Source organism: Phodopus roborovskii, unplaced genomic scaffold, assembly GCF_943737965.1.
Source record: "Phodopus roborovskii unplaced genomic scaffold, PHOROB, whole genome shotgun sequence".
NCBI lineage: Eukaryota > Metazoa > Chordata > Mammalia > Rodentia > Cricetidae > Phodopus > Phodopus roborovskii.
This window is the reverse complement of record NW_026126416.1, coordinates 18,902,134-18,927,003: the sequence shown is the minus strand read 5'-3', so window position 1 is coordinate 18,927,003 and position 24,870 is coordinate 18,902,134. Positions and strand designations below refer to the sequence as shown.

The 24,870-nt window shown below is 40.3% G+C and overlaps 1 protein-coding gene across 2 annotated transcripts in view; it reads left to right on the top strand.

Moving 5' to 3' along the window:
- Plcb1 (phospholipase C beta 1) overlaps nt 1-24,870 on the top strand; it is a 648,366-nt gene that overhangs the window by 471,697 nt on the left and 151,799 nt on the right. For both annotated transcript variants that reach the window (XM_051183312.1, XM_051183313.1), the window contains exons 10-11: nt 4,082-4,228; nt 19,553-19,710. In XM_051183312.1, the coding sequence (XP_051039269.1) occupies nt 4,082-4,228; nt 19,553-19,710 (305 nt within the window). The remainder of the gene's footprint in view (nt 1-4,081; nt 4,229-19,552; nt 19,711-24,870) is intronic.

Here is a 24,870-nt window from a genome sequence, read left to right as displayed (position 1 = left end):
AAGAAATTAACAAATGAATAATACAACATTTATTAAACTCAAGAAAAGTTAAAAGTTGTACAAGATAATTGTTGGGTCACTTCATGATTTGGATCTACATAGAATGCATAGCCATGATAATATTAACTTTGAATGTAGAGACCTCATACGTGCTAGGGGAGTAGATGTAAGAAGGAATGCTACTCTCTTCTTATATGATGGGAAGTTAAAAAAAAATAAAAATAAAAACAAGAACATTATCTTGAGAACCAGAAATAGACATAGAAGCATCACTGAAAGATTGGATGTCTTTGCTCCTAATCAAGGAGAAACTGTTCTACTCATTGCCCTAAAACAAGTCATTATGGAAAGCAGCTTTAGAAATGCTATGAAGTTAGAAGTCCACTCTTGGCTTCTAGACCATGCTGATTTTTGCCCTGTAACCTCTTGCAGCTTTGTGTGTGCCTCAAGAGCAAATTACACAGGTGACTTCTTGATACTCTTTGGAGATCCTATTCACTATCTACATTCAGTCCCTCTTCATGTCTTCCCTACAGGCTTAGTATACTGGTAATCAAAATTGGCCAGATTTTCTCCATCGTATGCTGGACCTGGGCAGCAGAATCTTTGCCATGTTCTTAGGAATTGTTTTATTAATATGAGTGTGTTTTACCTACATGTAAGTCTGTACATCATATGCTTGTCTAGTTGAGAGCATTGGATCCCCCAAAACAAGAGTTACACATGGTTGTGAGCTGCCTGTAGGTGCTGGAAATGGAACCTGGGTCCTCTTGTTTAGTATTCTTAAACATGGAACATCTCTCCTGCCCTAGGTGGGTTTTTTTGATTTTTGTTGTTTTTTTTGTTTTGTTTTGTTTTGTTTTGTTTTGTTTTTTGTTTTTTCTTTGTGTTTGTTTATTTGTTTTTAAGTTTTGAAGGGCAAGGAGTTGATGGACATATCCCTGATTTCTCTCACTGGAGAGCTCATAGAAGTGGGCCCTTGATTAAAAAAAAAAAAAAAATGTGTTTGTTGACAGCCATCAGCAAGGAGGGGCCTAGTTTCCATGTGAATTCAAGAAGTCTTATTCTTCCAGGATAGAATTGAGATGTAAATACCTTTTTACTAGATGCCTTGAAGACAAGAGTCATTCCAGAAAGTTCTATTAGAAATAGTCTCTGTGTTTTAATAAGCTTCTGATATCAGAGAACCAGTCAAAAAGCTCTTCTAGATTATTCTTTTCCATTTTCCAGTGTTCATTTTCACAAGCGTAAATCTTCTCCTTTTCCCTTGTCCCTCAAGGCCTGTGGTGCCTTTACCCTGTAACTCCTCCAGGGGCTTTTTGAACTGAGTGGTCATCAGTTTACTGCCAGGGTTTAAAGCACCTTTGAGAGATGTCAGAATGTCCAAGATGTGTTTTGAGCTTGTGTCTTCCTTATTCCACAGAAGGGCATCAGCTGAATGGCAGCCATGGGCTGTCTCAAGGACAAGAGAGGGCCAGATAGAGGTAGAGTGTGTGCATAGTCATGACATTTATGCAAAACCACATGACACTTGAGAGTTTATGACAAGAAGTTGCTGAAAAATGACCAGACATTTAAATGGTCCATGGGAAGCCTCATCTGGTCAAGTCCCCTCCTCTGGGGTCCCTTCAAAGGTGGTTCCTCTCTAATGAAGTCAAGTCTAGTCTCCCATTCTTTGCAGTTCCAATTTCTTTTCCATTGAACCTGGAGTTTCTTCTGAAGCACTTCACAGTGCTTCATTCCCAAAGGGACTTATGGTTCCCTACATTGGCCCCTAATGGTGTAATAGTATGTGTTCTCATAAAGACTTTAAAGTCTATTATGGGATCAACATGGACAATGGAAAGCAAACCAGTCTCTCTTCAGAAAAAAAAAAAAAGAAAGAAAGAAAAAATAAAAGGGGATTTATTTTTAGCCTTTGTCATCTGGAGCCTTAACCTTTAAACTTCATTTGATTTTATTCCAGAAAACTGTATGTACCATTGCTCCCCATTGTGGCCTGGAGTTTTGTAATCTTTCTGATGTGGGTCTGTTTCTGTTATGTTTTGTTTTTTAATTCAGCTAGCAATCATCCCTAATATATTGGCCCACTTGAATTCACAGAATTTGAAAGCTTGAAGAAAAGTCTTAAGGAGGCCTGTGGTTGGCTTGCCCTTGACTTACTGCTGGCAAGAATGTGGAAGCTTCTTCCACAGTAGGTTACTTGGGAGCAATGAGAATCTAGGAGTCCTTTCTCTGCTTCAACACATTGACCAGTTGAAGGCACATTTTACACATTATGCAAACTGTGAAATATAATTTGAAATTGAACTCCTGCATATTTCAGTGACTCACCTTCCACAGTATGCATTGAATTATCCCAGCTTTCACTGTGACATGTCTTGACTTTTCCAGACTTCTACCTATTCACTTACTACATCAAAAATCTTGAGTACTTGTTCCTGTGATGAACAGATAGAGTTCTGGAGTGGAAAGTGTCTGATCACCTACATTCTTCTGCATATTTTGTCTGATCACTCTGCAAAACTACACATTGTTCTTATTAAAATTTAGATTAATGTCTTCCAGCAAGATGGCTCAGCAGGTAGATTCCCTCCCCTACTGCAAGTCTGCCTTCTTCATTTGGATTCCTAAAGCCTTCAGTGGAAGAAGAGAACCAAGTCCTGTGGCACACTTATGCCCCTACCTTCATTCATACACGTGCATCTTCACTAATAATAATGAGTAGAATATATAAAATACAAATAGGTATTATTTCATGAGTTCAATTAAACACTGATCTTAGAGAATTTACTTTGTGATGAAAATATTTATAATATACACGTACACACACACACACACATATACATATATATATACTATTAAAATGCATACACATTGTTTTGATGATACACAGCAAAGCTCCCAAAGTATGATCTTCTGAAGAAATACTTATATGTGTTTAGAAAAGATATTTTTTTCTCTCTGCTTATCTCGGTGCCTAAATTTCTTCAATGAAGATTAACACTTTTAAATGAACACAAAACTGTTCCAACAAGAAAATAAGATACTTTACCCCGAGCCTTAACTGATACTGCCTTCATTTCCTGTTTCTTTGCTGTTGTTGTGAAGCTGTGTTAAAGTTGACAAATACTCTGTGATGACCGCTCTCTGTGGGCCTATGAGGCTGCTGAAAGGGAAAGGAAGGCTTGTATCAGGCCTTGTAAGGCAGCTTTTAAGTGCACTCCCTAAGTATGTACAAGTTCTGCCCATCAAGTACACCTCAGTGATGCTGAAATAAAAGGACAGCCTCAATATTTAGCTCAAAAAGTGGTAAGAAAAGAAAAATGTCTGAGTTGAGGCCTAAAGAGAAGTCATTTTCTTCTGTCTGCAGTAAACTGGTAAATAAAATGCAGAGCTCCTCCTGTGTGTGTGCTCTCAGTTTGCTTTGCAAAGCAAAGGCCATTGTTGTTACCTTTATATTGTTTAAGAGGAAAAAAATATTTGAACATTTAAAAATAAAATTAGTTGTTCATGACTTTTTATTATAAAAATAAATATATATTCCTGGTAGAAAATTTAGAAAAACCATCTCAAGGTGATTTTCCCAGAGTTAAACTTTTTTGTTGTTGTTGTTTTGTTTTGTTTTGTTTTGAGGCAGGGTTTCTATTATAGCCCTGGCTGTCCTGAAACTTGCTCTATAAACCAGGTAGACCTCAAACTTAGAGATCTGCCTGCCTCTGCCTCCTGAATGCTTGGATTAATGATTTGCACCAACACTACATGGCAAGCTTTCTTTTATTCCTGAATTTGATACTCACTATTATATTTAAAAACAGAAAGTTTGTATTTTAAATCCTTTGAACAGCCTAGGTGGTGTCAGAATAACTACACCTTTCCTTTATTTTTATGGAGATAATGGTTAAAGTACAGCATGATCCAGGACAAGTATATATCTGTATTAAGACAAAACCATGTCTGCTGCATTCTCCTTGAATGCTGCAGAACGGATTTTTCTTGTTTTGGGTGGATCAGAGCTGGCTGACCCCGCCAGTAGCAGGATGCTGAACCACTCACAAGCCTTTCAATCCATTTTCTCCAGGGCAGATGTCAGTGGATGGATTCATGCGCTACCTGAGTGGAGAAGAAAATGGAGTCGTTTCACCTGAGAAACTGGATTTGAATGAAGACATGTCTCAGCCCCTGTCTCACTATTTCATCAATTCCTCACACAACACCTACCTCACAGGTACCATGGCTTTTCTGATTGTGTTGCAGCCAGCCCTGCCAGATTTTACTCTCTAGTGTGTGTCATTATCTTGGGCAATGCATCTGGGGCCTTGGGTCGCCTTGTTGACCTCCCGTTAGAAGCCATGGTGTGTTCATTTGTGAAGTTGCTTCATTCCCCTCTCCACAGTTTGTGCTGTTTTAGAGTCTCCCAGACTGTACCAGCACCTGATGTTTTCTGACAGATGGGATTTTGTGTAATAGAATTGAGACGATATTTAACTTACAGGCATTTCCAGAGGGAATGTGGCTCAGGGTGCTTGGTTAGTATGCAGGAAGCCTTGCTTCACACCACACACACACACACACACACACACACACACACACACACACACACACAAAGCCATTGACAACCCTACTTGCTTCTCTATGCTGTATTCATCTTTAAAGGATCTGAGACCCTCAGTGATGGCTGTGAGTCAAATTGCTTTCTCTTCAAGGTGAAACAGGGCTTTAGACAAACAGGTATCATCTAAATGACAATTTAACAGTAAACATAAAGTAAGAGGAAATAAAACTCTGTGTCCTACATTGATCCTAAACTGAGCATTGGCAAGATTTTTGGTAAATCATCACAAGGAAAAAAGTTTTAATCTCTAATCATAAGCTTTAAAATATCCTTGGAGAAAATCAGCTACTGGTTTTAAAAAGAAAAGCTTTGTAAAAACCACATCACTTTCTCCGATTTGTGTTTGTAAAACAGCTGAAGTTTAGGGAGTTACCTGGTGTCTGTGGGAGGTAGATGGGCCTCATACCTTCCAGGTGGTGTGGCCATGCTAGTGGGCCTGATCTGGGCTTGTTCGGATGGTCCTGCAGTTTGGATTCACAGTGATACACATAAAGACCAGATATCCAAGTACTGAGTATCTAGAAAATATGTCATCTAAGAAAATTCCTGGCTGCAGGTGTGTCCATAGGAGGCCATTTCTCTAGACTTCCTTAGTAGATCCTTTAGACTTACGTAGTATTTCCTTATTACTCCCTTGGGTATATCCTATGCTCTCATCTCTAGTATATATTTGTTGTTCCTAAACTGAGAAACAATCTTGGGAAAAGGAAGCAATGTAACCTTGAAACATCCAGAATGGCCCATTTCAGGGCAGTCCAGAACCATCTAGTCAGTGTTGTAGTATATTAGTTCTACAGTCAGTTGCACTGCAATTTAAATGCTTGCCAGAATTGCTTGCTTTTGCACTGGTGACTTGTGACCCGTTTTGTCTCTGCTGGTGTTGTCTACTAAGAAAAATCCATGCCACAAAACCCAATTGTTTGTTTGGCTCATCCTGAGCCTTCTTCTAGTCACTCATTACCACACAGCAAATCAATCCAACGCTGTGGCAGAAGATAAACATTCATACTGTGTCAGGGATTGGAATAGTGAAAGAGGTCCCAGCACATCTGTGTGGCCTGGGGTGTCTTACATTTCTCCTGGAAACAGAATGGAGAAATGAGAGATGGCATAGCTTCTATGATGGGACCTTCTGTTACCATCCCCTACATGTCTGCCAGTTCAACTGTAAGGACTCAGTTACAGCTATGAACCTGTTCCCTAATAGACACGTCACTGTATATCTTAGGCTGCACTCTATCATGGCAACCCCAGGGAAGGTGGCCATCTTTCGTGGACTCCTGATGCCAAAACAAATGCGCCAGATATCAGGAGGGAGTTTAGCTATCTTTTGCAACTTAGCTTCTAAACCTTAGTGACACTCATTCTTTCCATACTTATCGGAAATCAAAAAATATACCCAGGTCCAAAGAGAGCGGACATGGTCATGCCCACAATGGGAGAATCTGAAGGGACTCTGAGTCCTGCTTTAAAACCACTGTGGGTCTCATCAGTTAAGAAAAGAACATCTGATGCGGGTAGAGACAGGCAGATCCTTATGATTCTCAAGTCAGCCTGGTTTATATAGAAAGTTCCAGGACAGCCAGGGCTGCATAGTAAAACTCTGTCTCAAAAGAAAGAAGGAAAGAAACAAACAAATAAACAAAGGAAGGAAGGAACAGAAAGAAAAAAAGAAAGGGAGGAAGAAAGAAAGAACACAGTGTAGTGTCTGCTTTTTAACTTTATTTGGTACCACTGGCCTATTTGCAAGCTTGTTGAAGATTTGGGGCCCTTCTCAGACTGTAAATATGTGAAATAAAAATACCTAGCATGAAAAAGAAAATGAAATTCACTGACATTTTAACGAGTATTAAAATAATTTGTACTAAAATAATGTATATGTTTTATTAACAAATTTTAAAGGCTTGTAAGCACTATGGAATAAATTGGAAAATATCTGTGATTTCTACTAGTGACAAAGGCACATATCCTTCTAGTGCAACTGTGACCTGTGATCTCCATCCTCCATTTACAACTGGAAAGAATGTCACAATGTGTGTAGGCGCTTCCCCCTCCGCCGAGTAGATTCAAGCAAGTGTGTTAAATACCAAGTTAAAACCTAGATTTTGCTTTCCTGGGTGTGGTGGCTCATGCACTTGAGAGGCAGAGAAAGGCAGAACTCTGTGAGTTCTAGGTCAGGCAGAGCTAGTGAGGCCCAACCTCAAAAGAGAAGAGGAAGAGGAGAAAATAAAAGGAAAATATGAACATTAAAAAAAAAAAAAAAAAAAAGACACTACTTATAGTGGAGTCTTGCTTTTATCACACACTGAGGACAGGACTTAAAAAGAAATATGTGTCTAAATTTTGTTCATGTGCAGTTATTTTTCTGGCCTGGTGCCATGATGGTCATCCTTTGTTGTACAAAAACTCCCAGCATTTGTGTTTGTATTCATTACTCCCCACTGGTCCGCAGTAGCACAGCGCTTAGGCATCAAATATGCATTCCTTCTTTTCACCACACCAGAATATGTCACTTTTTAATCTGTCTGATACTATATGGATGTGTTATTGTCCTTTAAAATTCTGTTCTATCTCCCTCTTGCCTCTGTTTACCCTTTTATGGAGCCTGATGACAGGACTTGTTGATCTTTGAAAATGACTTCCTACAGTCTCACCCTGTTCTCTGTCCAGACAGAGGCAGACTCCCACCCCTTATCCTCCCACCCTCCCCCACTTCACCTACAATGAGCCCTGCTCCCTTTTAGTGGGTAAGGAAGTACTTTAATACCAATGTGGACCCTGTGTTATGAGGCATTATTTCCAAACTATTTCAGTGACAAGTTCTAGATAAATCTAGAAAAGAAACTCTTTTTTTTTTTTCTTTTTCTTTTTTAGGGCGTGGTTCGCAAAGGTATTTCTGCTTCTATCTCCCAACTTACATTTTTAATTCTACAGGTTACTAATGTTCCCATAAGTAATTTTAGTATTAACAAGTTACTGCAATTGCTAAAAATATTATACAATTGTTGATGATATATTGTATTACATTGTAATATCACAATAACAGTTATGGGAAAATTACTCAGTATTGAAACACAATAGTATTGTGTTTTGAAACACAAGCAGAATTGAACACAAAGAATATAGTTCAGAATTCCCTTGATGGTTTCTTTTTATAAATTAAACTTCAGCAATGGTTTTTCACACAAATTAATTTCTTGGCAATCACTAACATCCTCCTCCCTGAGCATAACTTTGCTCTTTGGTCACAGAGTGAGCAGTCAGGCTCCATTATGCTAGGCTGGGGACAGGTTTCAAAAAAAAAATATCTGAAAAAAGAACTCCTTTTTCGTGTAGCTACACCATTCTTGAATGTGGATCTAAAGAAATCCAACTCAGCATACAAGAGATATCCTATCCAAGTGGGTTTTTCACTTTCCAAAAGCCAGGATATGGACCCAGCCTCCCTAAAGCAAATAGTATATAAACACAACTGAGAACAGAGTGTTTGACATTTTTCAGGAAAATGGATGCAATTAGAGATCACACTTTAAAAATGTATACCTGGGCCTGGAGAAATGTTTCAGAGGTTAGGAGCACTGACTGTTCTTCCAGAGGTCCTGAGTTCAATTCCCAGCAACCACATTGTGCCTCACAACCTTCCGTAATGAGATCGGGTGCCCTCTTCTGGCCTGTAAGCATACATGCAGACAGAACACTGTATACATACTAAACAAACAAACAAATAAACCCTTTTTTTTTTTAATGCATACCTGAAAACAGATGAGGCACCACTCTAGGGATGGAAAGGGGACCAGTAAGAAGGAGAAGGAGAAAGAGGACAACAGAGGGTAAATGGGACAAATAAGATCAAAGTACATTACAAATATGCATGGAAATTTCATAGGGAAGCTCACTATTCTATGCACTACTATACACTAATTATATACACTAATTATACACTATTATACATTAATAAAAGCAAGAGATGATATTTGCTTATTAATGGCTAACAATTTTCGGAAGGTGCAGTGTTTAGCTGCTAAGAAATACAAGGACTCACCTTTTCCCCTGTTCTAGCATGCAGCCCAGAGCATATCAAGGTAGGCAAGTGCTCACACTGAATGGCATCACCAATCTACTGACTATTTACTGAAAAAAAGAGTCCAAGCCAGCACCTTCACCGTTCTGTATCTAATTTACATCACAGGATTTCTGACTATTCAATCTCATTATTTGATTTCTAGTAGCATCCATGTACACGTTTCTAGAAACAGATTTTAACCCACGAGTGCTGCTGACTGCTGTTGTGATATCCTGGGTGTTCCTCTTGTTTTCTTGCTGTCCTTTGAGCTGTTGTGCCGTGGTCTGTATTACGCAGATTTGAATTGGATCAAATAAATTTTCACTATGTGACACTTTCCTAGATCAAAGCATTCTCTTTACTGTAAGGGAATTGAGAATACCATATAATCAAGAAGGAAGGGAAGGGAAGGAGAGAGGGAAAGAAGGAAGGAAATACTTCCCACAGGCTTTCAAGATTTTACTTGAAAAGTCGTGTTTTGATTTATGGGTCAAAACGTGACTCTATTTCATATGCCAGTAGTGAGACTGCTGCTTTAATTACACACAAAATGAATAAAATATAATACTCCTATTTCCCAGAGACCTTTGAATAATTATGACTGTCTCTGTAATAAAAATTCAAACTCCCCCAAATCATTTAAACATGCTCTAAAATAAAAAAAAAATCATAACAAAAGCCTAATGCAGAATTCAATTAAATTTAAAAATCATTGGCTAAGAAATAAACTAGATTTTAAACGTGGATTGCAGGCCCCTTTGCCTGTCTGCTGTCTTGGATTTTTTTTCAGGTGCATAACCGTTCTTCATATTCACTTGTAAAACAAACAGAAACTACAGAAATCTGATTTCATAGGCACACATGGTAGCCTAAGGAGGGTTCCATACACCTGAGCATAAGCAATGCTATGCTCAAGCAGAGGGCGGTACCAATGGAACTGTATTCTGACCAGAGGAGGTAAAACTGAGTGACCTGGGTGATCACCACTCCTGGCCACCCTGTCACCAAACTACTCTCCTTGGAGAATTTTAAGAACTTGTGTTTCTGAGGTACTCCACTCTCAACGCAAAAAAAAGAAGAATTTTAAAACTTGGGTTATTTTCTTTTGATATCTTTGAAGAGATTATAAAAATTAAATATATACAGCCCGAGAAAGGAATCTGTTTGGCAGTCCCTGACTTATGTCTTCTCTGTCCCTATTAATGCCTCCTCGTTAGATATGAAGATGTTCCAAAAGGAAAAATACATCAGATTAATAAAACATATGCATAGGACATGCTGGTCATTAGTAACATTGGTCATTTTTCAGAGTTTGGGACAACCTTGGTAGTGTACCTGTAGTGATTATGCTTTAAGTTATGGTCTCTCTAAGGAATCTATCCCAGGGGCTCAAAGAGGAGTAAAGTCAAAGCCTCTCCGCAGGCGACATAATACACAATCATTTCAACTGGTACCATAGCTGGCTCATAAAATTTCACAGTCTCCAAAAATCTGAAAGATTATGGTTCTATATAAAGGAGGCTATGTTCTATGCCATTGCCTCATTAGTATCCTTGTCCCATGTACAACAGATACAAGATTTGAGATTTAATGTTGAGAAAAACTATAATTAGTTACCACAGTAATCTGATTGATTAAATTATGTTATCGAAGGTCTCAGATAGTTATTCTCTTCTCTTATATGCTTTCTTGGCTTCAGAAAAAGCCTGATTGTTCCCTTGTGGACCAACCATCATTCACCCAAAGCTGAATGCCATCCACTACCTTCTTTTACCTCTTTCCCATTCAGAAGACCATAGCGTGTGCAAGCTTTTATCACTTTTGTTTAATTTAAATTACACATAGGTCTGAGAAAGTTGAGTGGTAGAATAAACTTCTTAGAAAACAAACTTAGGAAATAAATAGGCCCTGCTTGAATTTACCTTTAAATGGCACTCTTACATTGGCTTCTTTATAAAATGAAGATAAATTAAAAGAGCACGGGTCCCTGTGGCTTCATGATTAGATACCATCTATGTGACCTAATGAATGAGGAATTTATACCTTGCGCAGCAAAATATCAGCTGCTGAGTCCTGACCCAGTCAGGGATTCATGAACATCGTCAGGCACCCAGGTACCTCCCTGTCTTTTGGGTCTCTATGTTTTCGGTTGACCATGCATCCTAAGCATGGGCTTTCTCTGACTGATATCTATATCTACTTCCATGAAAGTCTCTGCTGTATGACTCTCTTTGAGAGTGAAGTATCTAGAGGTCCCCTAAGCCACTCCTCTGGCCCCACCCTGCATTCTTTCCATTATTATCACATATTGTCAGAATTACACCATAGGCGATGCTGACCACCTCCATGAGTATGGAGTTGCTATGATAGCACGAGAAGATTCTAGATTTATTTTTCAAGGCTGGGAGGAGAGACTGAAGCCTATTGAACCCTAAATATAATGTTCTGTTGGCAAGGAGAAGTAGAAGGAAGAGAAAGAAAGTATAGGATTGTGAGGAGTGTTTAAACTCTGTGCTATTCAAGAACCATTATCATTCATATTTCACTCCCCTGCCAGATGATAAGGTGTGTGCTTATTTTTGCATGCTCTGTAACATTACTTCCCATAGATAGCATGTTTGGCAACACACACACACACACAGAGGGGGGAGGGGAGAAGGAGGGAGAGAGAGAGATAAGAGAGAGAGAGAGAGAGGATACATCTATCAACAATAAGACTTAGGAATGAAATTGATTTTCCTAGGAGAAGGAATGACTTTGTATCTTCCATAGGGTCTCAGTTAAGCCCTTTAATGTTGCTGGAATCTATAATCAAGAGAGTCTAGTGTTTTCAGTGGGACAGCAGTGAATTCAGTGCATTCTTGGTAACTGTGCAGCTGTGAGGTCACATGCCCTGAAAGAGTGCCACAGAATTGAAAGTTGACAAAAAAACAGTGCCCATCTCCATTTATTGAAGGTGACAGTGTCCACAGAAGGAGGACACCAAGTTGACAGGTGCATCCCTTTCTGAAAGCATATCACTTTGAAGGGAAACATCACAACAGTGGTAAGCATAAAAGGTGACAGCTACTGGACAGGCTTTAAAGCAGGAGAAATTCCTCCAAAGATTGTAGTAGGAAAGCAGTTAATTTCCAATTTCTGGTCTTTTTACTCCCTGGCATCAGACTCATCTCCCCAGGGATTACAACCAGCACTTCCACAAATGATGAAGGCAAGGAAGGCCCTGCAGACCAACCTAGGCCCCATTATAAATCTATCAGGGAAGGAACTGCAGCTTGGAGTTCCTTCACAAGGTTAGAGTAAATTGCAGCGAGTGTTGTTGGCCAGGCAGTAGTGATATCAATGAATGGTTTTAGAAATACCAAGGGTTGAATGACTCAGGACATATCACTAGTCCATAGCCCCAGTCATATGGAAATGTAGTGAGAGGATATGGTACATGAAGTAAAGAATTTCAGGGATAAAAATAAATTAAACTGAAGACTTTAGGGAGAAAAAGAGAAAAATGAAAATTATAACACATCCAAGAAATGTAATGTGAATTCCAATGTGAATTCCAAAAAATGGGAGAATTGGGGATATGGATTTTTTTTTCTCAACATATGCTTTCTTTGGGACATTCCATTTCTTACAAATAGTGTTTATTTTAAGAATGAGTGAGAAATTTACTTTGGAAGGATTTTTGCAAGCTGTAGGGTCTGGGCGGTAAACAGACTTTAATGTCTTCACACTACTTTTCATCTCACAAACCCCACACTTTACATAGAGTACATTCAATTCCTTCCAATTGTTGTTTGAATGATGAATGTATCAGTAAGCCAATTCACAGAAATGTTTATAAAAGTACTTTGAATCATTTATGATAGAGCACTCCAGTTTCACTTAGTTACTGCCGACATAATGTCTCTGCTTTTAAAGGAGACAAGAAAATGGTTTATTCTGAGCCAGATATAAGCAAGCCCGCCCCAGGGACAGAGACCCATGTTATCCTGAGTGATAGGCTCCAATATAGAAGAGGTTGTATGAAGTTTTGTAGTCACCAAACACAAGGAAAACATTAAAGACCACATGTACCAATTTCAAGGGCATTGATGGGAGCCAAATTGAGCAGGGTGCAGTAAGGGAATGAACTCTGTCATGGGTCCAAATGTCATCTCATCATTGCATTTGGATTGGTGAGGGCTGGAGGTCTGCTATTTGTCTGGAGATACAGGTATCAAATAGTCACAGGTTATGAGGTCTGATAGAGAAGGGAAGGAATTGAAACCATTACTAGGACCCTTAGAAAGCTAAGGCAGAAAGACTAAAATCAGAATTACATAGTATGATCTCTTCAACATATGCCCTTGTATGTATGTGGGTGTGCACACAAACACACACACAAGCTTGCACGCAAGCACACACACAGTAAAGATGGTTGACTGCTGGTGAATCTAAAATAGCCCATGATAATATTGGCTTTGCCCTTATAATAGCCCATCTCTCCACAACCATGGCATGTGTCTTCAACTAAAACAAAGCTCCCTGCAGCATCTTATGGTACTACAAAAAAATTTTGGAATTTTTGCCTAGGATGGCAAATGTTACCAGATACCCTGGCCAGCAGTGCAGCAACAAGGGCCTGAACCCCAAAGGACCTGGAATGAAGGACAGGAGATGCAAGAAACCATCAGCAAGACAGGATTTCTGATTAAGCTGCAAAATTTTATTTTTCTCAAGCATGCTATATAGTGGTTAGGGCAGGAAGCTAGATAAGGTGGGGATTCAGAGGGGAGAGGTCATTGCCTGGTAACAGGACCTCAGGATGTTCTTAGTCATAGGTCACTGAAGGTGAACAGGATATAGGCTAAGAAGAAATGCAGGTAGAGATAAGCAGCTGGTTAGCATGGGAAGAGATCTCCGGAGTTGCTAAATACCCTAACTGCATAAGGAGGGGTTACCAAGTAAACTAACTGCATTCCTGTAAGCCCCAAACTCTACCTGTCAGGAAGTTGGGGAGAGGGAGAAGGTCGATTTAGACTGAAGGTAGCACTAACTCAATGGGCTATTGAAAAAAAAAAAAAAAAAAAGGCTGGCAATCTCTAAAGCTTATGCCGCAATCAATCCTGGCAACCAGGAAAATCAGGGTCCCTTCTCAGGTTGTTATAAGAGTTTAAATCAACAACAACCTAGCAGTAGGGAAAAGCAAGTTTAAATCTTACCAGCTGCTCTTGAAGAGGGAGATGAAGGAGGAAGAGGAGGAGGAAGAAGAAGGAGAAAGAGAAGGAGAAAATATTTGCACATTGGGGTGGAGGGTAGGAATGGGATAACTTTGACAAAAGAATGAAAAAACCTTGAGTGCTCCAGAGAACATGTCCATGTTTGACAACTGAGATAAAAGGAAGAAAAAAGAAAGTTACACTTCAGAAAAGTAGGCAAGCTTAACAAAGTATTGACAATGTAGACAGGAATTTTACACTGTGTCATGGTGTTGGTGTCATTAGTAACACATCTTTCACAACCCCCAGAGAGCTAAATTTCCTGTTGTTGTGATTAAATACTCTGGGGGGAAAAAACACCTTAAAGAAACAAGGGTTTATCCTGAGTCACAGATCAAGGGCCCATGTAATCATGGTAGGGAAACTGGGTGGCAAGAGCTTGAAGCGATTGGTCACTTGGCAACCACAAACAGGCCGAGGGTTGAATGAGTTCAGAATGCTACTTAGCTCCCTTTACCCCAGGATCCTAGACTGGGGATGATATTAAATTAGTCAGGGTTCTCTAGCGAAACAGAACTCATGGATGGGTGGGTGGGTGGGTGGACATGCCTATGGGGAACTGTCTAGCCATTCATATATATAAGAATGACTCACACACTTTGGTCCAGCTAACCCAACAATGGGTGACTATGACAGAAGGTCCAAGAATCAAGTAGTTGTTCAGTCCATGAGTCTGGATATGTCAGCTGGTCTTTAATAGATCCTGGAATCCCAAAGAAGTATGCTCTAATGCCAATGAAAGAATGGACTTGCTGGAAAGGGCAAGAGGAAGCAGACAAAGAGAGATAGCTTCCCTCTTCCATGTCCTTATAGGCTTCTAGCAAAAGGCACGGCTCAGATTAAAGGTGGGTCTTCCTACTTCAAAAGATGGAGATTAAAGATGTTTCTTCCACCTCAGAGATTCAGATCAGAAGTGGATCTTTCCACTTCAAATGATCCAATTAAGAAAAAAACTCCCTTACAGGGGTGCTGAGCCATTTTTGCAGTTTTAATTAATTTCAGATGTAGTCAGGTTGACAACCAAGAATAGCCATCATGGATGATAAGTGCAGTAGGTGGTCTTCTTACCTCAGTTAACAAAATGAAGGTAATTCCCCACAGGTATGCCCAGAAGTCCATCCCCCAGGTGATTCTAGAATCTATAAAGGTGGCAGTTAACACTGGCCTTCAAAATAGCATACAGATACATGTACACCTACTCTGTTATTTCATTCTAATGCTGTTTTGTGCAGGAACAAACCTTTTGATGCATTAATCTCACAATTATTTCAATTCTTCACTTCCTGTAGTTCAGAAATTTAGGAGTAACAACAGTGTTAATTTTCACTCCGACCCTCTGCCTGCCTTGTCCTTTATGCAGCAGAGATGGGGACAGTTTTGCAGAAACAATAAACTTTGAGACAATCATAAATGGCAAATTGATTATCCTGCATCAGGAGTTTCCCAGGTTGTTCTGTCAGCTTTTTTTTTTTTTTTTTTGTCTTTGCAAATCCATTTGCACTTTTAAATGTCCTAATTTTTCTAGTAAAGAAAAGTGATTATGCAAATGTACTTAATCAGCCTTTTGGTGCCTTTGCTAGAGCTGTATAGCACTGTAGAGTGCCATCCTTTTTTATGCTGATGGTTGGGTATTGTGCCATGCATATAAAATAAAATTAAGCCAGTTGGCCTAATCCCATTTCCTTTCCCCTGTGTGTCTCCGCAGGACAGATGTTGTCCATTTCACAGTCATTTTGACAGTTTTTATCGACAAGCCATCTTTTGTTGGCTATAAAGGAAGATCCAAAAGAGCACAGGAGAGAAAGCATGCCAGTATTCTCAACACTAAGGAGGGAGAGGCAGGAGGGATTTTAATTTGAGGCTAGCCTAGACTACAGGGTAAGCCCATGATTCAATAACTAAACAAACAAACAAGTAAATCAAGACATACAGGTTTCTGATGTATTGGTCAAATAAACTTTTGACATAGAAATCATACTTCAATTTTCATGTTTGATAAAAGATCTGTTTCAAAATGTATTTACTATTAATATTTTTTTAAAAAATTCTATCAAGAAATTACGGCTACCAGGACTAGAGAGATGGTTTGATATTTAAGAGCACTTATTGTCTCCCATAGGATTCAGGTTCAGGTCCCAGCAAATACAGGGCAACTCATAATCCTCCACCTTAATTCTCCTTCCAGGGGATTTGATACCATCTTCTACCCTCTGCTAGTTCCCCACTGGCAGTGCAATATTTTGTAAATTAGTGATTTTCCTTAACTTCTTAAGGGGAAAAGAAGCAGTTCTGACCTTCAGTGCCGTGGCCTCTGCCCTCAAACCTCTCATGTGTCTTCTTTATCACAATTGCGTAATTTTGTGATAAGAGATCTCACTCTTGATTCCTGTCATGTGTCCCCTTCTTCAGAAACACGGACAGAAACATGGACAGTCTCCAAAATTATTAAATCCCAATCAGTCCACAAGTTACATCAGTTTTATTGGCTACAATGTGCTGAATAGTCTTAATTTCCTGAGATGTCTGGACACAGGCCCCCAGCACTCCTTTTATTCCAGTTTTGACTAATGATACTAACTCTCAGGTCACATACTAACCATCACACCATAAGTCTGTGTATGTGTATATATGAAGATTACAGAATAGCTGCAAGACGGTGAAGAGGCCTCACCATCTTGGAGTCCAAAGGATCTTTTGAAGAAGCAGAAGCAGGAGGCTGATACAGATGCAAAGACTTTATATTTGGGAGTTGGGCAGCTAACTCTGTTGGAGGAATGCTGGAGGTGCTGATGTAGAGTCAAGCACAGAGTCAGAAAGAAACTAGGTTACTCAAGCTGCCCAGGTGAGATGAAGTATCATGGAGGCCTCGGTAATTGAGCACCGGGCCCAGTCCTTATGGGCAAATGGCAAGTCAGATAGATTACCTCAAAATGTGTCTGAGCCAAGCTGAAGTCCCTGAGACAGTTGAGTGTTCGCAACCAGTCTGTTTCTGGAGCACACTCTAAGTCGGGTTAGCAGGGTCTGTAACCAAAATACTCTGTCCTACCAGCCAGCTCCCAAATAACCACACAGAGACTTATTACTAATCATGACTGCTATCAGCAGATAGCTTAAGCTTGTTTCTAGCTATCTCTTATAGCTTAAATTAACCTGTTTCTATTAATTTATTTGTTAACATGTGGCTCATGGTTTGTCACCTCATCTTGTACATGTCTTGCTTCCTTTGTGTTTGGCTGGCGACTCTGCCCTTCTTCATCTCAGAGAGCTCTCTTCCTGTTCGAAAGTTCCACCTAATCTCTTCCTGTCTAGTTAGTGACCATTTAGCTCTTCATTAAACCAATGGGATCAACACATCTTCACAGTGTACAAAAAGATTGTTCCACAACAGGGGTCATTGTCATCATGGTGTTAACTACCCTCCTTTTTATGAGGCCCAAATCTTGTATTCTTTTCTCAGTCTAGTGTATTTGGTAGATTCAGGTATCTGGTTTTACTGATACAGTTTTGGTACATACATCTGCTTATGGGTACCAATTTGTGGCAATAAATTCATAGGGAAACACCCTTTTCACAGTTAAGAATAAGCCATATATCATGCTCTGTTTCATGGGTGGTGTTGGGCGTATTGTGGTACTCACATGCCGATCAAGATACAGAGGCATTCTGCTCCTACATCTGTACTCAAACTGGAGTCAGAGGCTGTTTGTAAAATCTCAGGATGAGACACAAGCTGAAATCAATATTTTATATAGAATGGAGTTAACATAGAATGAAGCACAGTCTAATCTCACCAGTTCCTCTCAGATCCCCAATCCACATGATAAGACACTCAGATAATAATATACAAGATGGGTGGAGCTTCTTACAAGATAAAAGAACACAGGGCAGAGGGAAGCACTCCCCAGCTGGAAAGGCACTAATCAGAGCTCTCCCAAGTGTCAATCTCCACTTTTTGGGTGTACTTTGAATTGCTTTCTAAAATCTCTGGAAGAAACAGCTTTCCTTGGGGTGTTTTCTGTCCAGGTAATTGACAAGGCCACTTGTGTTCATTCTGAAGGGAGGAACTAGGTATGTCCTTCTTTACTGGAAAGCCTCTGGCCACATACTAATCTTATATTTTGGGCAGTTCAGAAAGTTTAATATGCACCCAGGGTCAGATATATAACTCTAGAGTTCATTCTTTTGACTAAAACAAGAAGAAAAAAATCACATTATAGATTTAAAAGAACTAAAGAAAGAAAAATCAAAAAGTAAACATATATAAATAGCCACATTTTACTAGAAGGAAATAGCTGCCCCTTAAGGCACCTTCACAAAGCCTGCTAGCCTCTCCTTCCTCCTTTTGTCTGACTTATAGTTATCATTTAATGTTATATTTTTAAAGTATTAAGGGCAGTTGTGATGCTTTCTCCTTTCACATGGTATTTCAAATTCTGAATGGCAATTGCCATACTTCCCCCGTCCTCAGAATCATTGTATTTAACAAGAACATAGGAGGTCAAGCCCAAAACTAATTATGAGGGCATTGGTGGCGCCAGCTCACTACTAACAGCTACACAACGGCTCTGCTAGGTTATTTCAGCTCTGCACACAAAGATCAATTTTAAAAAGTTTTCCTATTATTCTTTTTGTGCTGTTGGTATTGGCTACACAAATCCTTGGTGCTTCCTGTGTTTCTTCTAAGACCTTCATATTTTTAGCTCTCAAGCTCTCACATTTACAACTTGATCAGTTTTGCATTAATTTATTCTATGTGGTGTGAAATAGGGATCCAGCTCTTTTTTTTTTTTTTTTTGGCGGGGGGAGAGTGGAGGCACATATGGCTGACTGTTGCCCCAGTCAGTTGATTCATTGAACATTTTTTCTGTATTGAGTTGTATTGGCTATCTTATTGAAAGTCAGTTGACCATAACCTGAAGCTTTATTTATAAACCTTCATTTCTATTGCATTTACCTGCATATTCTTCCTATAATGGTGTCATACTGTCTTGATTACTATAACTTGGTAGTAAATTCTAAAATTGGAAAGTGGGTTTTTTCCAAGGTTGTTTATATTTTTCAAGATGACCTTGGCTAATTAAGCACCCCTCCCTATATTGCCATGAGATGTTTGGGTCAGAATGTCAATTTCTGCAGCCAAATTTCAGTGTTCCTTGAGGAGCACTGCCATCTTCACTTACTAAGTATCTTCAGTGAACAGAACAGTGTTTTTCTATGCATTCCCCCAGGCTGCCATCTTCACTTAGTAAGTATCTTTAGTGATCAGAATGGTGTTTTTCTATGTATTCTCCAGAAAAACTCAATTACTTTGTGCCCTTTTTATTACCTGGAATGGATTCTATTTTTTAAAAATTAGTTATACCAGACAGTTTACTTTTTTTCATGATTAACTGTTGACTGCAAAGGCCTGTAGTTGACTCCCAGTAAGCAGATAATCAGTTTGTGTCATTGTTACTATTACAATACCTTTCATCTCTCCCCTCCCCTCCTCTCTCTTACCCTCTCTTACCCTTCCTTATCCTACCCTATCCTCTCCTCCCAACCCACCACTAGGGAGCCCTAGTGCCCCACCCCATACATTCCTTGACTCAAGGGGTTCTGGATTTTGTTTTGCAGCTGGCCAGTTGGCTGGGAACTCCTCTGTAGAGATGTATCGTCAGGTGCTCCTGTCTGGATGTCGCTGTGTGGAGCTGGACTGCTGGAAGGGAAGGACAGCAGAGGAAGAGCCTGTCATCACCCATGGATTTACCATGACAACAGAAATATCCTTCAAGGTAGAATGAACAAAGTTGATAAAAGGCAGCTGGGAGACCTGGCCCTATGGGGGTAAAGCTTTCTCAGATATCTGGGTGTTACAATGAAGTTCATGGGCTGAGAAGCATCTCTGTGTTTGAATCCAGAAGCTAAAAAGCAGCAGTGTATGCTACTAACAAAATTCTAACGTTACTGACTTAGGAAAGGAGATGCCAAAGTTATTTGTCCAGTCATCATTTTCTTGTATTTTACTGTTGTCAGACATACTTCAAACAAAGACTGTTTGTGACACAGGTACATCCTACCATCAACGTGTGTTCTCATGTATCTACTATCTAAGTCAAGAAACAGAACTCCAAAACAAACCCCATGTAGCCATTCCAATGGGGATTCCCTCTCTGTCTGAAGAGGGTAGCTCTTTTGACTGTCACGATGAATACTACTTTGTACATTTTAGAGCTGTACACCTTTGAGTACATCCCTAAACAGTGTGAGCCCACATGGTTTGGCTTATATTACTAAGCCTACTATTCTAGTCTGCATTATTTTCTGTCTTGCATTTTTCACTCTACATTGGAAGATTTGTGAATTTCATTTCATATATTTCTAGCTTGTTTGCTTTGTTCATTTTGAAGATGGCATTAATTGCTACCATTAAATTATATAATTTGAGTGTCTCTTCTGAAATGCTTGCCACCAGAAAGCTTTCCGATTGCAGAGTTGTGTGTTTGTTTGTTTGTTTTAGTTTGGGGAAGATTTTCTTAGATTTTACTGATTGAACACCCATAACTGAAAAATCTAAAAATCCAAAACATTCCAAAATCCAAAACTTTCTGCATACAACCTCTGTAACAAAAACATCAAGTTTCAAAGTATTTTGAGATTTCAGGGGTTTAGAGGTAAAATGAGCAGCATGTAAAATGTCCCAATCTGTGATGATAGCATTAAAAGTAGATGTCTATCAGCTAGAGGCCTCTGATGGTGCAGATCTAGTAATAAGTGTGTGTGTATTTTGCTCATGTATGTCATGGTGTATGTCATGGTAAACTGTTGTGGGAACTCATTTAGCCAGTAGCCTTAGGGTACCGACCCATTGGTCTCAGGTGCTATAGAGGGACAGATAAGGAGGGACAGAAGCATGCATGTTCTAACTCTCTTTGGTGGTGGTGGTCACAGATCGGATCCCAATTTCCAGTACCCCTGGGCAAAAGATCACAATAGTTCTCTACCTTGTTATTCGTAAGTAACTCCCCAATAAATATGTGACTTGCCTTTATCCAAGCTCTTGTGGACTCTATAACAATCCTCTATTACAGAAAACTGTAGTGTCTTAGTGAAGTTTGCTATGGCAGGCTGACAGGATAGGTTTTGATTGGGTGATTTGGAAAATGTTTTGAAGGAAACTAGGTTGCCGTGTGGTAAACTAGATGTTGTAGCAGAAATAATCTTATGATTGTGTCTTTATAAGTCATGTTGTCTGTGTTGACTTGGGTTTTTCAGCACTTCAGAGGAGAATCAGGGGAGAGGGGCTGGAAAGCAAGAGCCCAGTTTCTAGGCATGGCTGTGTGACCTGGGTACCTGTGTCTCTAGGCATGAACATGTGACCAGGTGTACCTGCATCTCTGATCAGAAGTAGCTCAAGACCATAAACTCTTATCCTAATTGACCAGAATTATGTAGTACCAGTGTGTGGGTCACCGAGATGATGGGGGCAAGGTCACTGAAGATGAGAGGTTAAGAGTGATGTGTGGAATTAGTGAGATGTTAGTCTCACCAGAATTGGTGACAAAGCCTTGTGTCAAAAAGAGAGCCAAGCACTCTTGCTTAGTCTTTCTTCTACCATGGAAGGCCTGGGGAGAGATGGAAAGGCATTTGGCTACCTTGGGCAAAGTGGGATTTTTAAAAAGATTGAAATTTAAGGAAATTAATCTTATCCCTGGGGTATTTGGGATGTAACCAAATGAAACATGTGGAATAGCAAGCAAGAGACAGGGTTTTCAGGCCAATTTTTACTCAGAGAAATGGAATTTTCTGGTGTAAGCTACTGTGCTGGCACCAATGTCTCCTGTGCCAGTAATGTGATTACCAATGCCTGTGGGATGCTTTCTCTGTGGAATATGTTGTTGTTGATTAAAAGACTGGATCTGTGTAGCCTAAGCTAGCCTTGAACCCCAGCTCCTGCCTCTGTTGGTCCCTCTAGAGTGTAGCATTCTAAACAAGTGCTTCCTTGCCCAGTAATTAGGTTTTTCAAGATTTAGATTACAATGCCATAAAATGAGAAAAGTAACAATCTTCATTTACTTTCACAATGCATTCAATATAGTATTGCCTCGAATCCTGTCCAAAATCTATAAAAGTTATATCCACTCCTGAAACAGACCACTCTGAAAATGTTGAATATTCTTAAGTGAGGAAGAAAAGAGGGGTCTTTTATGATCTTATTTCAATACCCCCGCTTCCTTTCTTCCTTTCAGCTCCTGTTTCGTCCCAGTCTCACTTAGTTGGGTTTTATAAGAAAAAGCAGAGCCTGGAGCCAGAGACAAGAGCTGAGAGCAGCCCACATGTCAGGGTTTCCTCCATCTGGCAATGGCGGAAAGGGTCCTGGCCTTGGGAGGAGTGGGGATGGCCGGACACTACACCTGAGCTCCTGGCAGACTCATCCACCTTCCTGACTTTGCCCCCACTTACACCTCTTAGAGTTCCTTGTGAGTTGCAATTCTGTTTTCTTAATGTTTCATCTACAATTTTTTGAGACCCTGGGAACAGAATAGGCAACTAGCACATTCCATTCTGTGGCTTATTTCTTTGGAGCAAAGCATTGGCTCCCCAGCCTTAGCCACCAGATTCCCTTGGAGTGACTCTTCCTGTGCACTTGACCTATGAGTGGTTCTTCAGTCATATCCCTGAGTTCCTGGTCTCCGCTCGCTGAATGTCCCTGCCTGAACTCCTGCAGAAGCTCCTCTACCATGTCCAAATATTGGCAGCTTTAGAGGCTTAAAGATACCAGGAAGTCCACAGGGCTGCATCCCTCTGCTTGATGGTGCACAGGGTAACCCGGATGGCCAGAGATTGCCCAGTCATACCCTCCAGACCTCTACCCCATGCTCTTGTTCATGTGATTTGGAAAGACTTGTTAGTGGGGGCGGAATGGGGAGTGGAAATGGTAGCCTGAGCAGCAGAAAATTTCAGCAGCAGGTTTGCATTCTCCAGGAACCAGGTGAGGAAGGAACAGGGCACTTCACTCAGAGTTCTGGAAGGGCAGTTCAGGGCCTGTGTGAACAGCTCCTAAATCTGGCACTTAGAGACTTCCTCTTCCCTCACATAAGTCCAGTCCCTCCTCTGCGCAATTGCAGTCTGCTTTCCCTGAGCCCCTGTGAATCACAACTTTGTAATGGTGAGATTAGGAACGAGGGATGGGGCCTCCTGCTCTCCATCATCATCCCCTTCCCAAATTGATCCTTGCCACTGACTCCCCTCACTTTATGACAAGGACTGTGTGAGCTTCCCCGCTGTTCCCTGAGTCTTCCAGGCCACCTGTATCCCTGCACAGGTTGTTCTGAAGTCCTCCGCTTGCATCTCTGAAGTGCTCTCAGATACCACTCCAGTAATGAATACTAGGACTTCTCTGTTTCATACCTCTACTAGTGATAGCCCCACCCCCTTCAGAGAGAAAGTCTCTCACCCCTACATGGTACCCAGTCACCTTGGACATTCTGCTTAACTTCATCGCTGTGCCCATTGTCTCCTAATATGTAATCCCCACAAAGACAGGGCCCTTCATTCTGTGACTCCATCTACCCTCAATGCATTGAATTGAATCTGACACAGAGGAGATAATCAATAAAGATTTGGAGTTTTGCCATCCTAGACCGATCACAATATAGCCTCGCTTTCATGCCCATTGCCTTTCCTGTGTCTACTTTGTAAGTGAAATCTGCTTCTCCATTGTTTCCTGTGCAATGCCATGTATAACAGGCTAGTGGGTAGTGAAATGTTCCTTCCACTGTTTCCTGTGCATTTGGAACTGATCTTCCCAGTGTGATGAGACTGCATTTGACAGTTCAGTGCTTACTGCTGCTGCAACATAAGCAGAGTGCAAAATTTGTCATTTTTGTGCCACAGCATTGATCTGCCCTTAGTTTACGTGTTCCTGAGCACTGCCATGTGATGTAACTCACAAAGCAAGGATTCCTGTTGCTTATTGTATGGACAAATATAAAATGTTATGTTCTAGGGAGAGGGGGGATGCTGTACGTCAGCCTCCTTATGCCAGCCCTGGAGCTGTGGCCTGCCTCTACTTCTTCTCCCTAGATCTTTGTTCCTGGTTTTTTTTTTTTTTTTTATTACTGCCTATCTTTGTCTTTTCTGATGGCTGTCTTTGAAATTCACATTTCGGTCTCACTCTCTCCACTCACATTCAGTTTCTTTCCTTTTTACATAGAGCAGATACCACACTTCCCACTCCATCCCCTGAGACAGTTGCTTTTAACCAGTAATTGTATGGAATAGAATGGATACAAATATGTGTTGGAAATGGATAAAATGGTCAATCCAAGCACTTCTAAAATTAAGGCTTTGTCTTTTAAAATAATTTAGGGTATAATTTTATATGACTCCATAAATGTTCATCTATCCAAATTCCCCTTGCTCTTGTCTGTCAAGGGCAAAATTGTTCAAGGACAATTTTCCCAATGTAAGTTAGTCGTTGATCTGTGTGCTCAGTAGGTATGGTGGCTTGAAAGAAAATGATCTCAAAGGGAGAGGCACTATTGGGACTATGTTGGAGGAGGTGTGTCACTGTGCAGGTGGGCTTTGAGGTCCCATATATGCTCAAGCCATCCCAGTGAGATAGTCTACTTCCTGTTGCCTACATATCAACTTGTAGCAGCTACCTCTCCAGCCCCATGTCTGCCTGCATGCTGCCATGTCCTGTCATGATGACAATCGTCTGAACCTCTGAACTGCAAGCAAGCTACCACAACTAAATGTTTTCTATGTAAGAATTGCCATGGTCATGTTGTCTCTTCACAGCGATAGAAACCCTAACTAAAACAGTAGGCTACTGAATGTGGTCTTGGAGTAATAGGAAACAATAGTACAAGAAAGGACTTTAACACACATGCCACTAATGTAGCATGGATGAAAAATATTAGCCATTGCTAGTTTTCTGAGCCTGAGCA